This window comes from Parambassis ranga, chromosome 5 (assembly GCF_900634625.1).
Source record: "Parambassis ranga chromosome 5, fParRan2.1, whole genome shotgun sequence".
NCBI classification, from domain to species: Eukaryota; Metazoa; Chordata; class Actinopteri; family Ambassidae; genus Parambassis; species Parambassis ranga.
Window position 1 is genome coordinate 25,580,940 of NC_041026.1, and position 12,409 is coordinate 25,593,348.

At 45.5% G+C, this 12,409-nt stretch overlaps 1 protein-coding gene and 1 long non-coding RNA gene across 2 annotated transcripts; one reads left to right on the forward strand and one right to left on the reverse strand.

Annotated features, from left to right (window-relative positions):
• Window positions 1-6,055: 6,055 nt before the first annotated feature.
• On the reverse strand, window positions 6,056-8,478 carry LOC114436269 (uncharacterized). Its single transcript, XR_003670682.1, has 2 exons — window positions 8,350-8,478; window positions 6,056-6,866 (listed from the first exon to the last, which is right to left on the reverse strand). It is a non-coding gene; the product is annotated as an uncharacterized LOC114436269 (long non-coding RNA).
• Window positions 8,479-8,659: 181 nt separating this feature from the next.
• Window positions 8,660-9,916, forward strand: id1 (inhibitor of DNA binding 1, HLH protein). The gene is made up of 2 exons (XM_028406147.1): window positions 8,660-9,145; window positions 9,340-9,916. Exons 1-2 carry the CDS (start codon window positions 8,783-8,785, stop codon window positions 9,373-9,375), a joined length of 399 nt encoding a protein of 132 aa, XP_028261948.1. The 5' UTR covers window positions 8,660-8,782; the 3' UTR covers window positions 9,376-9,916.
• Window positions 9,917-12,409: the final 2,493 nt, after the last annotated feature.

The window sequence follows — 12,409 nt, forward strand, 5'->3', positions numbered from 1 at the left end:
GAACAGCAGTCTGTCAGAGGGAGCAGCTGTAGGATGATTCACAGCACCATCGCACACATGTCATCCTGGGTGTGATCCCACAGACTCTCCACTGGTTAACAACTGGACATGAAGTGGGTCAAATCCTAAAGTGAAAGACAGAGATAATGTAAAGATCACCACACACACACACACACACACACACCACAGGAAATGAAACCTAAAAATGCTGAGTCACAGAAGATAACAACAACACCGTCACCAGCTGCACTGCGAGGCGTGCCGTATGATAAACGCATGACAAGGTGTTTTGGTCAAGCCCTAATAGCTTAGTAAAGTCATGCTGAAATACAGAGCCATTCGGGAAAGAAAGGAATGACTAAGTCGTGCACCTGCCTCTCTGTCAGGACAGCGCCGCCAGCACACTGACAGGAGGGAAGGGGGCGAAAAGGCTGCATGAAAAAAAGGAATTTCCAAGGACAGGGAAGATGTTGTGAAATCATATTGCGCATGTGGCCCACACAGCTGCACAGGGAGTGAATCGCTCCATGTGTAACAGCATGAATCACCAGCAGAGTTCCTCAGAAGTCAGTCTCTACCTCTCTCTCCCTCTCCTTTATGTCTCTCCCTCCCTGTTTTGCTTCCCTTCTGTTTTCCATACCTCGCCTTCCTTATCACAGGTGCAAGCAGTGAAGTAAGCTGAAGATATTGTCTACATGTGCTACATAAGATCAGAGTCCAATCTGACACATGTGTGCACATAAATACACACACCTCGGTGATCACAATGAACAATGCCAGAGCCATCCAGAGTCTCTTCATCAGCATGAGATCATGTGATACATATACACACATTGCTCACACACTTCCTCCTCCTCCTCCTCCCCCTGCTACACAGGTGGCTGACTGGAGCAGCCGGAGCAGCATTCCTGCTCTGCTGTTAAGTGACATCTCCTCTGCAGAAGTGTTCTCATCCTCATCCAGGAAAATCAGATGAATCACAAGGTTTTAACCTCAGATGGATCTCAGTGGAGTTTTTCTGTCACTGCTAATGTGACTGGTATTCTTCTGGGAGGCCTGAACATCTACAGTAGAGCTATCACAGACTGCACTAGAGCAAAGAAGATGTCATCTGTAGATGTGAACCAATGTAAGATTAATCAGTGTGAACTAAACCAACAGAAAATAAATCCTATTTGCATGAATGTATGTATTGCGAGGAATGAAATAACCTCTGTATAGAAAAAGGTAAATAATATAACAAAGACAGAATGAGTTTTCTGACTTGTGCATGTACATGCTCTAAGTAATCATATTTCAAAAGATGCATGGATGTATGTCACAGTGGCAATGCCTGTTGGACTTTAATAATAATGGTTCAGAGGGGATTTCACCTTCTGAACTTTAGGGATGATGGGGAGGTGATTAGAAGCATCCTCAAAAAGTGGAGAGGCCGACATCTTTATCTGTCAAAGCTTTGGTTTCTGATGCTAAATTGACAGCTTCGGAATGTCTCTTTAATGCTAATTCAATGGCTAAATCCACCCAGAGCAAGGCTAGTTGCAGTGCCCTGTAGGGCAGCAGTGTCATCCAGTCCCTAAGGACCTAGGGACTGGAGGACCTAGGCTCCTCTGTGTGGTCCAGCCCCCCCAGAAGAGGGCTGAAGCTAAGGGCTCTGGGTCTCCGTCTTCTCCTTGTCCTCCCATGAGATCAGGAGTGCTGGAATGGAGGAGTAGTACTAGAAGGAGGCGAGGGAGGGGGGTCTCCCTAGTTGCCAAGCGAACACCATATGGGCAGCTCACTGGTGTTACTGGGGGCCCGGGGCAGTTCCCAGAATTCACATGATAATGAAGCCCGGGGCCATTCAGAGTGCTGGCCTAAAGCTGGGGCTAAGAGCTTTTGATAGCCCCCAGCAGCCTGTAGGCCTGCCCACCCCAGGCCCAGCCAGCTTTCCTGCCAGGCACAAACCACCTGTTTGATTTTCCCAGGGCCCTGCCACAGCGGAGCGAGAGAAGAGAAAGAGGGAGCAGGGAGGAGGAGGGGAGGGGCAGCAAAGGAATGTTTCCCACTTATTTTGTCACTGAGTGTGTACTTCCCATTCACTTCCTCTTTATAATCCTGAAGTCCTCCCCTCACGTGCACACACACTGTTGCATAAACACGGGCGTGCACATGAACACATGCATACCACTATAACCTAGATGCACATATGCACACACCCTTGCTGACCCACACACAGGCTCTTTTCCCCTTTGTTAAAATCCCTGAAACAATCCCAGGGAGAAGAATGACGTTTAAAAGTAGGGCACCTTCTGCTGCATCAAAGTTTCACACAGGCAGATTCCTGGAATAAGGCCCTGGGTAAAAAGCAGGGCTCTTGTCTTAGCTGAGAGTTTCCCAGTCCTACATGGGAACCAGAGGAGGGTCTTCAGAGAAGGATAGGGAGACTGACAGCAGACAGAACTGATAGAGCAGTGTGGGGTGGGAGGGTGGATAAGAGGGTAATGTACGTTGATGTACATAAGGAGGGACAACCAACTGTGAGAAGAGGAGTGATGCTTGTGACATTTGTGGGGGGTCGAAGTATGTTTACAAGAAGCTCACATTCCTTTATCGAGAGAATGGCTGGACAATACACAGCAATGACACTGAAACAGACAGGGCAGATGGCCTCAGGGCTTCTTTAGTGAAACAGCACAAAAACAATGCTTTGTCAAAGAGTCAGAGGCAGCCAGTAGAGGGGGAGACCGTAGAAATTCAGGTCAGTTTAATTTGGCTATGAGACCTAAAAGTGACATTTGCATAAATCCTGACTGAATGCATGCTCTCTTCTCTGCCAAAATTCTGTGGTAGAATATTTCCTGTTGTAAAATCATGTGATGTGATCAGCAACAGCAGTAGCAAAACATACTCAGACTTTGAGCACAGGTGTGCAGGTGTGACGCTGTGTGTACTCTAGTTCCCGGTGTGAAGGCGAGGCAGCGTTCCTACAGTTTAACCTGTAATGCTGCCTTGCTGGGGGCTAAACACCTGCACTGCACTTACAGAGAAAAGAAGGGAAGGAGGGTTTTGGGGTGGGGGTGTAGGGGGAGATTCAACCCGCCCCTCTCCACACACTCACACACACACACCCTTTCCTAACAGGGTATCTGGTTACTGTAGTGCCCTGGCTGAGCTGTTTCTTTTTACACATTATTCAGGTCAGGTGTATGAGCATGAGGGACATCTGCATAGAAAACTTTACAATAACCCTGTGCTGCTGCTGCTGCACACTGACAAGAATACACACACAAACACACACACCTACACCTGTTGCACCTGCACTTCCCTCTGCGGCAAGTATGAAAAGGCAGCCAGATTCCCACACCCAACTAAATTAACTTCCTCTTGGCGTTGCACCCTCTATACAACTTTGATAAATAGAAACAACAAACAAGGAGGGGAAACTTGAGTAGGCTCAGATCACAGCTGAGCCAGCAGACACTGTTAAGGTGGAACTTTAGTGTCAAGAGCATCAGGATAAAGAAACAAAAACTCCCCAAGGCCCAAATAACTTGATTATACCCGCTCCACAATCAAAACAAAAGTGGCAGGCCCAATCTGTTCACTGTCAATGGCGGCTCTCATTTGTCAAGCCCATCCAAGAGGTTGGTTCTCAGGCGACTTGCACAATGCCCAGTGACAAACAGGAGGGCTCTCCTTTTAGCCCTGCCTGCCACCGGGAAGCCCATCTGAAGTATTAATCTTTTGGTTGAAGAGTGGAGGAGAGGGCTCAGCCTGGCCCAGCCATTGTCCCCAGGCCTGGGCCCTCTGAATGGGGCTTTGTCAGCTCCCCAGCTGCCACTGTCCATGCTCCATCTTTGGGCTTTGGCTCCCATGTCCCCTGGCCATGCTGACTGGACGCCTCTGTGCAGCTGTGGGGATGTGCGGCTTTCTGTGTGTGTGTGTGTGTGTGAGATGGAGAGAGAGGTCAGGTGACAGGCCATTTGTCTCACAACACATAAATACATGCTTTAACATAGGGTCTTGTTTGTCATTTCAAAGTGGTGCGATCAGTTGCCATGGAGTCTTGACAAGAACTGAATGAGTTCCAATCATTATTTCATTTTCTCATTAGATCATACTCAGGAAAGTATGTGGCAAATGTACACATTTACAACATCAGAGTAACACACTTTCTTTCACCATTTTCTTGTTAGGTGCCCTCCAATTTAATTACCTACATTTCCATTAAAATACACCCCAGTATATAGGTGCCCATAATTCACCTGTCATGTCTGACAGTGATGTCCAAGGTATACATTCAGAAACCTGCTCACAAAGGAAAGGGACTCATTGTTCTCTGTGTCCCTCCTGCAGCAGGGGGCAGCTGGCCAGCTGCAGTCAGTCCTGTCCCCATTGGCATCCTCTGGCTACCAGCTGGGAATAGCTGGTCTCCCTGTTTGCTACCAGTGGACCTGAGCCCTGCTGAAAGTCCTAGGGCAGCGACTACCTCACAAACAAACAGTGCACATTCACACACAGACAGGTTCTGTAGTAAAGAGACCTCATTAGGCCACATTTACAGTTTCTATAGAAGTGTTTCTGTCTATTGTTTGAGGGATTCCTTAAGACAATCATCAGATCATCTGATTGTGTTGCCAGTTTCACCACATCCTCAATGCAGAGGCAGTGTAAACTCACCCAGCTAAACACTGTGTGACGTCCAAACTGTTGCTATGCTTAACGAAGTGGAGGGAGGGTTGAGGCAGGATTGTGAAATAGATGCTGGTGGTGGTGCTGGGGTTGATGACCACTAGACGGAAAGGGAACTCTGGTATTATTAGATTTGCAACAAGCCGTAACACTGTCTCCCATTGTATGTCCCTCCACCCCTGCCCTCCCCCAAGTCCCTAACCGCAGAGAAGTACTAGTAGTCCCCCCAACCAGAACACCCCCTCACCCCACACACATACACTCACTCCCACCTAAAGCCCTCTCTCCAGGCAATTGCCACTGGAGTGGAAAGTATTCCAGAGCACAATGCCTATGCTCTCAATGGGTGCTTTAGCATGCCACCAGTGCGCTGTCACCAGCAGATGGGGAGCTAATTAGAAGCCATTAAAGGGCTTTGATAGTGTGTGTGGGAACCAGGCGGAGGGAGATGGCCACAGGGGTGTAAAGGAGGGGTGAGCTTTGGGTCCGGTGAATGCACACATACACCCATAAACACAAGTAAGGGAAAGAGATATAGAAAGAGCATGCTGTCCCTGTGGCTCCTCTCTGGCCAAGGACGCACAGCAGAGGACACCTGTGGGGCTTCAAGGTTCCGCCTGTGGACCGATTATCAGATGGAGATAGTGTTCCCGTAACCTGCCCCTGGCTCTCAGGGAAGGGCATCCATTTACCCACCCAGTCTGATGCCTGCACACAGCGAAAAACACCCAACAGGCAGCTGGAGGCTCCAGTCGGTCTGCACTGCTGATGACACATCTCTGTACCGGGTTCCCACAGGAAGTGAGTCCTAACCACTGGTCCTCAGTCATTACAGAGGCTGGGCTGCCCAGGGAGGTGCCAGGCCACGCCAGGGCACAACACGGAATCCAGGCATACATGACACACTCCCACAGATGATCTGACACAAAACCTTACATTCAGCACAAACCTCCTTCACTTCTGTACTTGTGACTAACAGCTCTCAAGGACTGCAGTCAATCATCACTTAACCATGGATAGATGTGACACTGTGGTGTGGTAAAGGTTTCTGTATCTGACACCACTCTCACCCCTCCCGGCCCCATATGAGCCTCTCCACACACCTGCACACAGGTGTGATCATTATCAAGCAAACAGGAAGAGCCTGACTGGGAACTGGAAACTAATCCCACAGCTGTGGCTGTGAGGAGATGGCCTGTGTGTGTATGTGTGTGTGTGTGTGTGTGTGAGAGAGAGAGAGAGAGAGAGAGAGAGAGAGAGAGAGTGTATGTGTGTTAGTAAAAATTGTTGAAAACTTGCATGTGGCATTCACCTTTCATAATCAAATTCCTCCTCATTTCTTTTCAACAGAGTATCTCAATAATCAGGCTGAAGTAAAATCCTCTGTCTAAGAAACCATTTATTCTCATCCGCCATTATTCTGCTTTGGTCACTTTCATGTTTCAGGAAGTAGTACGAGCCCTGCTTATTGTCTCCGCAGCAATAATAACAGCAGCAAAAGTGACAAAGCATTGCTGGAATGTCCCTTTTCCTCTGGATGGATTCCTGCATGGACATTTCCCTTCGTGGCTTCCGGTAGTGTGCTATTGTAGATCTATTTGCTGTAGCGATAAAAAGGGCGTATTAACCAAAACATTTCCCCCCTCCACCAAATGGAAGATTTAATCCTGAAAAACGCTACCTGGAAAGTGCCTGTGTGCTGGCACAAATATCACAGTGTTCTGTCTGATGGAGGCATGATGTTGCAACAGCACAAACAGTAGCCTGTCACAGAAATAAAATACCAAGTGATAATCTGCTCACACATAAAGAATCTGCTGGGAAATGAACTGTGTGTCAGCAATGAGGGAGGGAAGGGGAGCTGAGAGAGGGCACTGCCATTCTGTCAGATAAAATCAGGAGCTAATATGTTTCACTTTTCTTTCCCCTCCTCTGCCTCTTCCCTCTGTCTTCTCTCTCTCTCCTCGCCTTGATGTGCTGTAAACAGGCTAAAAAGGGCCCAGCTGTGTGGAGTTATTGTTGGTGTCAGTAGGAAGTGCTGATAGCTTTTGCAGCTGAACAAAAGCTGGATGAGGGGAGTGGAGGGGCGCTCCAGACACTGTGGCTCCAGCCTAGATTCTCTCCCACAATCCCTGCACCGCACTCCCATTGTTCTGCCCACCCGGCCTTCCCTCCGCCCTGTCAGCTGCGACCTAGGACAGAGGGCAAAAAAAAAGGGGGGGGGGTTCAAAAAAGTTTTTACAGGCTACTGCAACAGCTAGAAGAAACAGCCAGTGGTAGTTAATTTTGTTAGAGCAACGCTGACATTATCTTTAGTATGGTGTGTGCAGATATAACTCTTTAAATAAAAAAGTGGTAGAATATACTTTATCATAAAGTTTTGAGGTACTTTACAATTTTACAACTTTTACAATATTAGTCCAGAAGCCCATTATTGAAATGTAATACTATGATACTGCTTACTCATGAATCTAATGCAGGGAATAACAGTGTAATTTTACAATGCATATTGCTGACAGCAGCATTGCTTCAAGTAATAAAAGAAACTGTTATTTAGAAATTGTTTCAATATTGTGTTTGTGTTGAAAATATAAAAACGTCTAAAAAATGTAACTTTATAGACTGAAAACCCAATAAAACAGTCACATTAACTGCATTCCTGCAAACAAAATAAAATGCATGACACATCTGAGGCAAAAAGGGAGAAGTTTTTATAGTAACCACGAAGCAGTGAAAGTGGCATGTTTGAAGGAATGCAACTGTTATTTAGTGTTAAAACGCGGTAACAACATAATGAGGAGCCTTTCTTCTCTGTTGATCCGCTGTTAACCGGCTGACGGCGCCTTGCTCTGCAGGTGCGCAGGGCGGTAATCTCATCCCGCTGCTTTAAGGTGATAAATGAACGACAAAAAGCTCCGGAGCCGGTTTGTTCTCAGAGCTCCGCGCGCCACTCAGGTGAATGGAAGGAGTGCGGAGTGCGAGGCTCTCTTGTTTGACGTCTCCATGGAGACCGCCCGAGCGGCGCCAGGCTGACAGGCGTCAAGGCTCGGATGAATGGGTGACGTCACCGCGCTGGCGCCTGCCAGTCTGCTCGGGCTTGTTTGGACAATCTGGGGGGAAGATTCAGAACAGAGCGATGCGATCTGAGTGTGCACACACTGCAGAAACATGTGAAGGAATCCGTGAAGCTGCTGCCACTGCGCACACTGAGCTTCCTTCAGCTCACACTGCCAGGAAAAAGAGACTCTGTGCTTCCAGAGTGCATAAAGAAAGCTTTGAGTTTTAAGAGAGCAGGGAGTATAGCAGTGTGGGAATAACTGCACAACATGTTTTCTAAATCAGTCAACAAATAGTCTAGTTCTTAAACTAATGATTTGGATAAATTAAATAAACCGATCAATTTATTTAGCCACTGCATTCCTCACAGCTCACATAAAAAGTTTATTCTTAACTCCATCATCTTGAACAAATTAAACAAACGACGACTCTTCCCAGAATTGTCTGGCCCCTCTATCTAATTAATTCTCTAACTTTACTGTACCATTGTCATCAACATCTGCAGTGCCATTAACAATGGTGAAAAGCAAATCTAGGGCACTGTGGTAGCCTAATTATCATTAGCCATTCATCCTATTCATCCTGTCCCCATCCCACACACATTCTCACAGTACATACCCAAGCATCCACCACCCCGTGACTGTCCCCAGGCAATCTACACCTGCAGAGTCCCCAAGCCATGGACAGCTGGATTCCCACATATTACCCATAAAAGACACACATTTGTTTCCATTTGTAACGCCATCCCTCAAACAGATTGTAAATCCCGATAACCAGCCGAGCGCATTCATTGGCTGACACTTCTATTTTGGACCGCCTCGTTAATACAAATGCAGCTATTTCATTGGTCCGCTGCCTTCAAACGGGCCGATTCTGACACGCCCCCGCCTTCTGCCCCATTATAAAGCAGAGGAGGTTTGCCCATGTGCATGTTGCAAACTGTCAACATTGACTTGCGAACTTTTAAAAGAGGAAGAGAAGCCTCATTGCTGAAGTACACTATCCGTTTCCCTCGCATTCTTTGGAATCTACGCCTCTTACTCTACTTAAGATGAAAGTTGTCGGATCTACCTGCGCCCTGAAGAGCAAGGTCGGCGGCGAGGACGTGGTGCGCTGCCTGTCCGATCAGAGCCTGACCATCTCCAAGTGCAAGATTCCGCTGCTGGACGAGCAGATGAGCGTCTTCCTTCAGGACATGAACAGCTGCTACAGCAAGCTCAAAGAGCTCGTTCCCACTCTGCCCACCAACAAGAAAGCCAGCAAGGTGGAGATCCTGCAGCACGTCATCGACTACATCTGGGACCTGCAGGTCGAGCTGGACGAGCCGGAGAAGATCCGTCAGCACTCCGTCAGCAGCGTCCCACGCACACCGCTGACCACCCTCAACGCAGAACTGGCCAGCATCTCAGTGGAGGTAAATATCATGTCACACATACTGCGGAGTAAACCTCGCAGCAGGTCCTTGTTCAGTCCAGTCTCATGCACTGTAATATCTGTGTCTGTGTGTAGGCCTGCGTAAAAGCGCACATTTTGCGCACAGGTTAGATTGTCCCTGAGTTGAATCCGTGTCACTTGTACTAATCAATCTCCCCTTCTCTCTCCTTGCAGAACGGCTGCTCAGATGACAGGATTATGTGCCGTTAGGAGCTAGTGGAGCATCGCCCCATCACCCCACAGCGAGCACCGCGAAGAACGAACAAGGCTACTTGATGTGACGTCTCGACCACATCAATCAATAAAACCTTGAACTGTGTAGGGACGTTTCAAACTCCCAATGCTTAGAAAAAAGATAAATACAGTTGTGTGGACATCCTCCGGCTGCGAGGGTCTCTGTCACTCACGGCTCTCGATTCATCCGAGGGCCCTGAGACGAGAAGAAGAAGAAAGTAGACCGGTGCTGTCCAGATCACATAGACTGGGTTAGCCGGGGGACCAAGACAAGTTCAGTGCAACCAGCATGGCTCGTTGCTTGTAGAGTTTCTAATGACAGCTTCTGTTACGCTCTTTGTATCTTTGTGTAAACCATATAGAGAATTCAGCATTTTGTAAAAGAAAAAGATATTTTCTCAGATTCCTGAGCGACAAACTGTATTGTATATTACAATGCCACAGTATGTGAGGATATTGTTTTCTTACAATGTACCTTATTGGTGTTTTTATTAAAACAAGACAATTATTTTTGAAACTCTTGTGTCGCAGTGTCTGCCTGGTAGTGATAGTGGCGTCGTGTGTGTGTGTGTGTGTGAGAAAAATAACACGTGAGTGTCATATAGGTGGTTACAGCCTTATTATGAGTTCACTCATAGTCACTTGGGCAGCTTATCATAAAGTAGTAGGAGAATTAAAAAGAGAAGTGCTACAAGAAGCTGTGAGGTCATTCAGGTAACATAAAACTCAAAGTGCATGGTGGTAAAAACATAATAGCTCATAGCCATTTAAATTGGTAATTTGCCTCACTATTGGTCATTAAAGTATCACATTACAAGAGGAAGTCTCGTGTTAAATCGTCTAAGTCTACAGATTCTGACAAATATAGGTACAATCAGATAATAAATCAGGATAAAAGAGGATTTAACATTCTGCACGTTTAACAAATTCACTGACAGATTAAGTATTTTATGGTTTATTGGGTAAGAAAGAGGTAAATAAATAAAGGGCTTGTTTCATTTCAACCAAACATCCATTTAAATGTGGTGTTTCAGTATGTTCTGGTGTAAATCAGCAGTTTTGTTTTTGTGTCCCCTGGCACTGCACGGGTTAAAACGGCTTTGGCCAGGCGATTCGTTATAAGATTTATTCTGTCTCCCTGGTGCAATGTTTTTCCCATTTCCCTGCGGTGCGATGCGCACAGCTGCAGCCCCGGCGTGGCCAGTGTGTGATGATTGTGTTTGTGTGATAGCTTTGTGCCAAGGGCAGGGGAGGGCGGCGGGGCCCAGACTGAGCGGCGCCTCGGCACACCTGGGGAAGTTCAGGTTAAATAGCTCCACATTCCTCAACACACAGCTGATTGAAACATTAACAAACAGTAATCCACGGGCCAGGCCGCAGATGGGCCGGGAACCACGCCAACAACTGAGAAAGAGAGAGAAAGAGGCTCTTGGGTAGAGATTCCCACAGTACAGTCCTATGCCATAAGTTTGCTATTAATGTACACACTTAAAAAAAGAAAGAAACTACACTGCATGGGCTAAGAAATGCCCATAGGTAGTTCAGTAGAACAACTTTAAACAAATTAACTTCTTTACATTACTAAATCATTTATATTAATTTGGCTATCATTTGTTAATCAAGTTTAATTATCTATATGCCAGATACAAATCTCCATAGTCCAATATGAAGACCGTATCTCATCTGTGGTCCCTATAACTTCTTTTATTTAATGACATTAAATCAAATTAGAGCTGTATAATGGATTTTATATTGGTTTCATTTATAATTATGATTATTTTTAATCCTTGGAGTCTGTAAACGTGATCACGTCCCTTCCATCAGCTCTCCGTCAGCGCCCTTTCGCGGAAATAAAATGAACTGCAGCTATTTGCAGCTAACACGCCTCCTGTAAGCCTGTGCGTGGTCAATGACGTGTCACTGAGAGTATTGACGGACAACAGCGCCCCCTGCTGGTAGCAATCACCTCAGGAATATGTTGAAACCGCATAAATAAAATATTGTAGTGTCATATCCTAATGCCGTCACTAAAGGTCATCTAGCGAAGTCACTTACCTGCACAGTAATGCAGTAAACTGGGTAAAAATAAACATATGTAACATATTCATACAAATCATGATTAAGGTGTTGTTGAGACTGAGCTTCTGGGTAAACTAGCATAAATATTGTCAACATTTCTGTTCCATAATCTACTATTTAACTGACATTTTATTTTAATTCTGCAATATTGTAACCTAGAAATTGCAAACAAATACAATGTGTTGATGTCAATGAGAATTATTGTACATAAATATATACACAAGTATATAGATACAAAATAGAGTTTATAAATATATGAAGTTGCCTTAGCAGAGGTGGTGGCCAAATACAAGCAAATACAAAAATAATATTTACTTAAGAAACTAGTCAAGAACAATGATATAGAACAGATATTTGTAGTTTAATCTAATTATTAGACAGGTACTAGAGACTTTTCAGATGGATACCTCATTTGAGACGCAGCGGTTTTCATTTGTGAGCTGAAAGCCAAAACAGAGCACACACATGTAAAATACAGGGTGCTGAGGGTGAAAGATGTTTGAGTGAGAAGTTGCTCTAACTGAAGAATATTAAACCAAAATGTCACTGATTATAAGTATGAGCTGCCTAATTAAGTACTAAATTCACAGGGGCTTTTATTCTACAGAAATATTGCATTTGAAATGCAGCAGTAGCCTACTTTAGTGTGACTTTAATTAAGGCAATATGCTTTTAATGTAATGTTTTACAATGTGTCATACACCCAGCAAAAACCTAAATATTATATAAAGTCAGAACCTCTATCTCAAAGTTTCCAGACCTGAGAAGGGCCTGAAACCCTGTTTCTGTGCTGCCTGTGTGTACATGACACTGTGTGTTGTATAATGAACTGACTTTTCAATAAGCAGGTTGTCATGTTGAAAATCAAAGCAAGGTAGCTTTTCTGTTACAGAATATTACACTTAAAAATAGCTATGGATCAGTCAACATT